This window comes from Chinchilla lanigera, unplaced genomic scaffold (genome assembly GCF_000276665.1).
Source record: "Chinchilla lanigera isolate Chin_1 unplaced genomic scaffold, ChiLan1.0 scaffold00107, whole genome shotgun sequence".
NCBI lineage: Eukaryota > Metazoa > Chordata > Mammalia > Rodentia > Chinchillidae > Chinchilla > Chinchilla lanigera.
The window spans coordinates 3595679-3599269 of record NW_004955508.1 but is presented as its reverse complement, the minus strand read 5'-3'; the positions used below and the strand labels follow the sequence as shown (position 1 = coordinate 3599269).

Sequence of the window (3591 nt, the reverse complement as noted above, 5' to 3'; positions counted from 1 at the left end):
AGCTCAAGACCAGCCTGAACTGCACAGCAAGACCCTGTCTCAAAAAAATAAATAAATAAAATAAAATAAATTTAAATTTAAATTTCTTCTTCTTGCCTAATATTGAACCAAAAGTCAGGTCCTTTTGAATTTACCCTGAATATATTCTTCAGACTCAACCCGATTCCCTCCTTCCACTTTTCTCCCCAACTGTCCAAGCTCAGTATGTCCTTTAGAGTCTAATCCTTGGTAACACAGACAAATTCTACATTTTTAAAAAAATAAACACAAATTGAAGGTAATATGGAGGTAGCAGAAATAACACATGCTTTGCAGTCAAAAGACAATTCACGGCCGGGTATATACGTAGTTCAATGGCAGAGCGCCGGGCTCGCGTGTCTGAAGGCCTGGGTTTACACCCAGCATTGAAAAAAGGAAAAACATAAACTACAAACACCAACTCCTCCAAGAGGTCGGGCTGTAGCTCAGCGGCAGGGAATTGTCTAGCAGGTACAATGCTGGACTCACTCCCTGGCAAGAGGGGAAAAAAGATAACTTGGAACGTTGGCTCCACTTACTGAGTCGCCTATACGACTCGTTCTCTGCACTTTGATTTCTTCTTCTGTAAAAACAGACATAATGCCTAGATAACTGGTTTGTTGCAAGGGTGATGAAACTTCAGCATCACAGGCGCTCCTACAGTAACTACTACAAGACCGTAATTGTGTCTCGTCCATGTGGGCCTCAGGTGCTACAGGCGCCGACATTTTCAATGTGAAGAAGTGTGGGAACATAAATCGTAAGCACAGCGCTGTGTTTCTGCAACGTGGTGGGTCCCTGACTGTTCCGGAATAAGGTAGTTTTTTAGCTCTTCAATGCATGCTTGTTTGAAAAGCCAACTTACCCAATAGAAAGGAGAATTTTTACGGCAACAGCAATCCCCTTATTGTTACTGTCTGCCAGTGGAGCTCAAGTGACATGCAGGGAACAGACAGGCCAGAAAGCAAGCCTGTCTTCATACCCCTCAGCATGGGAAACTACTCTCATTTCACAAACGCAAAGCTGCCCAGAGCTGTACAGCCATTTCCCCCGACCCCAGGCAGGAGCGGGGACAGTGCTCAGCGCACGCGCACTAACTCACCTGTCCCATGTGATGAAAGTTGCTCTCTGTGTGGAGATGCCAAGGCCAAGAACCTGACTCAGCGGGATTCCTGCAGCTGAAAGTGAAGACCGAGAACACACACAATTATCTCACAGTGTCACAGCACGGGAAGCAACTGCTTCAACAGAATCTTCAAAAACCTAGGTACAGGCTGGGGATTTAGCTCAGCAGCACAGCACCTGCCTGGCAAGCACAAGGTCGTGAGTTTGATTCCCGGTGGGGGGGGGGGGCAATAAAACAAACAAAAAAACAAAAACCTAGGTATAGCTCGGCGTGGTGGTGTGTGCCTGCAATCGCAGGATTTAGGAGGTTGAGGGAGGAGGATCAAATTCAAGGCCAGCTGGGGATATATAGTGAGACCCTGTCTCAAAAAACTAAAAAACAAAAAAAAAAAAACCTAAATATACCACTTTAATAAAACAAGTGAAGCTAATACATAAAATATTGCTAAGATGACTAGTTTCTTTTGTTTGTTTGCATTTGTCTTTTTGGATCTTGCTATGCAGTTCAGGCTGGGCTTGACCTCACTTTGCAGACCAGGCTGGTCTCAAACTTACAACAATCCTCCTGCCTCAGCCTCCTGCATGCTGGGATTACAGGCAAGCGTCACCATGCCCAGCTAGTATTTTTTATTTAAAAGAACAAAAAAATCCTTGTAAGGACAATACAGCTTTTTTTCTTTAAATGTTAGAAAAAAAACACTGTACTAAATCAGATGGCATTTTCTGTCTGATAATGAATCATAATTTAGGCAATGATCAATCATAATAGAAACTGGTTAATGGTGAGAAACCAAGGAAAGTAGAAAAAGTAGTGTAACTATTGAAATGAGGTCACATTTTTATTTATTTATTTATTTTTGTCTTTTTGAGACAGGGTCTCGCTATGCAGTTCAGGCTGGCCTTGAGCTCACTTTGTAGCCTAGGCTGGCCTCGAACTTGCAATGATCCTCCTGCCTCAGCCTCCCGAGTGGTCACATTTTTCAACACAGACAAAATTCAAGGATGTACCTAAAAACATGACTTTTTAAATCCAAATTTCCTGGGGCTGGGGATTTAGCTCAGCGGCAAAGCGCCTGCCTGGCAAGCGCAAGGTCATGAGTGCAGTTCCCGGTACCGGAGAAAAACCAAAGAAAAAATAAAAATAAAAATAAATCCAAATTTCCTAAAAGACAAAAATACAAGTACATTTTATAATATTCTTTTGTTTGTTTTTGGTACCGGGAATTGAACTCAGGACCTTGCGCTTGCCAGGCAGGCACTTGTGCCACTGAGCTATATCCCTGGCCCGCTGTACTGGTGATTAAACCTGGGACCTCAGGTGTGCTAGGCAAGCGCCCTATCACCAAGCTACATCCCCAGGGCTTTTTAATTTTTTAAGTTTGTGAGAGGGTCTCAACAAGTCGTCACACTGGCCTTGAACTTGCGATCTTCCTGCTGCAGCCTCCTGAGGGGCTGGGCTTACAGGTGTGTGCCATGGTGCCCTGCAGCGAAACTCTCACTACAAACACAGTGTACTGTAGAAATGTCCGATATTCTTATAAGTCCTATTACCTTTCACAGCATCTTTTATCACAGCAACAAACTGAGCCCAGAGAACATCAGGATCAATTTCAACCCATCCAGTTTGAGGATAAATATTTTCTACCTGTTTAGGAAAAGAGAAAATTTAATAAAAATCATGTTAGATCAAGTTCATAGTATCTGAGCCTTAAATCTACTTACTCATTAAAACAACATGAAAACTAAAAAAAAATAAAAATAACAAAAATAAATAAAACATGGGGCTGGGGATTTAGCTCAGCGGCAAAAGCGCCTGCCTGGCAAGCGCAAGGTCGTGAGTTCGGTTCCCGGTACCGGAGAAAAACCAAAATAAATAAATAAATAAATAAAACATGATTTCACTTATCTGATTTTTATTGTTAAGACTCAGGGGTTGGGATTAGTGCACTTGTTCAATTTGTGCAAGGCCCTGGGTTCAACCCCCAGCACTCCCTTTTTCCCACAAAACTGAAAAAACACACGTATGACCTTAAAAAGGATACAAACAAGAGATGGGGATTTACCTCAGCGGTACAGCGCCTGCCTGGCAAGCGCAAGGTCGTGAGTTCGATTCCTGATACCAGAAAAAAAAAACAACAAAAAAGGATACAAACCAGCAGCAGTTCATGAGTTTACAAAAAAATTTCAGCTTTTACTTTATCTTTACTTTTCAAGTTTCCTACAATGAAGGTGTTTTATAATAAAAAAATGAAAACTTTTTTACTGTTTTGAGACAGAGTCTTGCTACTTGTAATGCAGGCTAGCCTTGAACTCAATTGGTAGCCCAGGCTGGCCCAGAACTCATGGTGATCCTCCTGCCTCAGCCCCCTGACTGCAGAGATTACAGCCAAAAAATTAAAACTTTAAAAATAACTAAAAAATAAAAAAGGGATGCATTTCAGTGCAAAG

At 42.2% G+C, this 3591-nt stretch overlaps 1 protein-coding gene across 1 annotated transcript in view; it reads right to left on the bottom strand.

The window, feature by feature from the left end:
- Gk5 (glycerol kinase 5 (putative)) overlaps positions 1-2788 on the bottom strand; it is a gene marked incomplete at its 5' end in the record, with an annotated part of 41101 nt that extends 38313 nt beyond the window's left edge. The window contains 2 exon segments of the mRNA XM_013506263.1: positions 1121-1196; positions 2695-2788. Of these exon segments, the coding sequence (XP_013361717.1) occupies positions 1121-1196; positions 2695-2788 (170 nt within the window).
- Between the last annotated feature and the right edge of the window lie 803 nt (positions 2789-3591).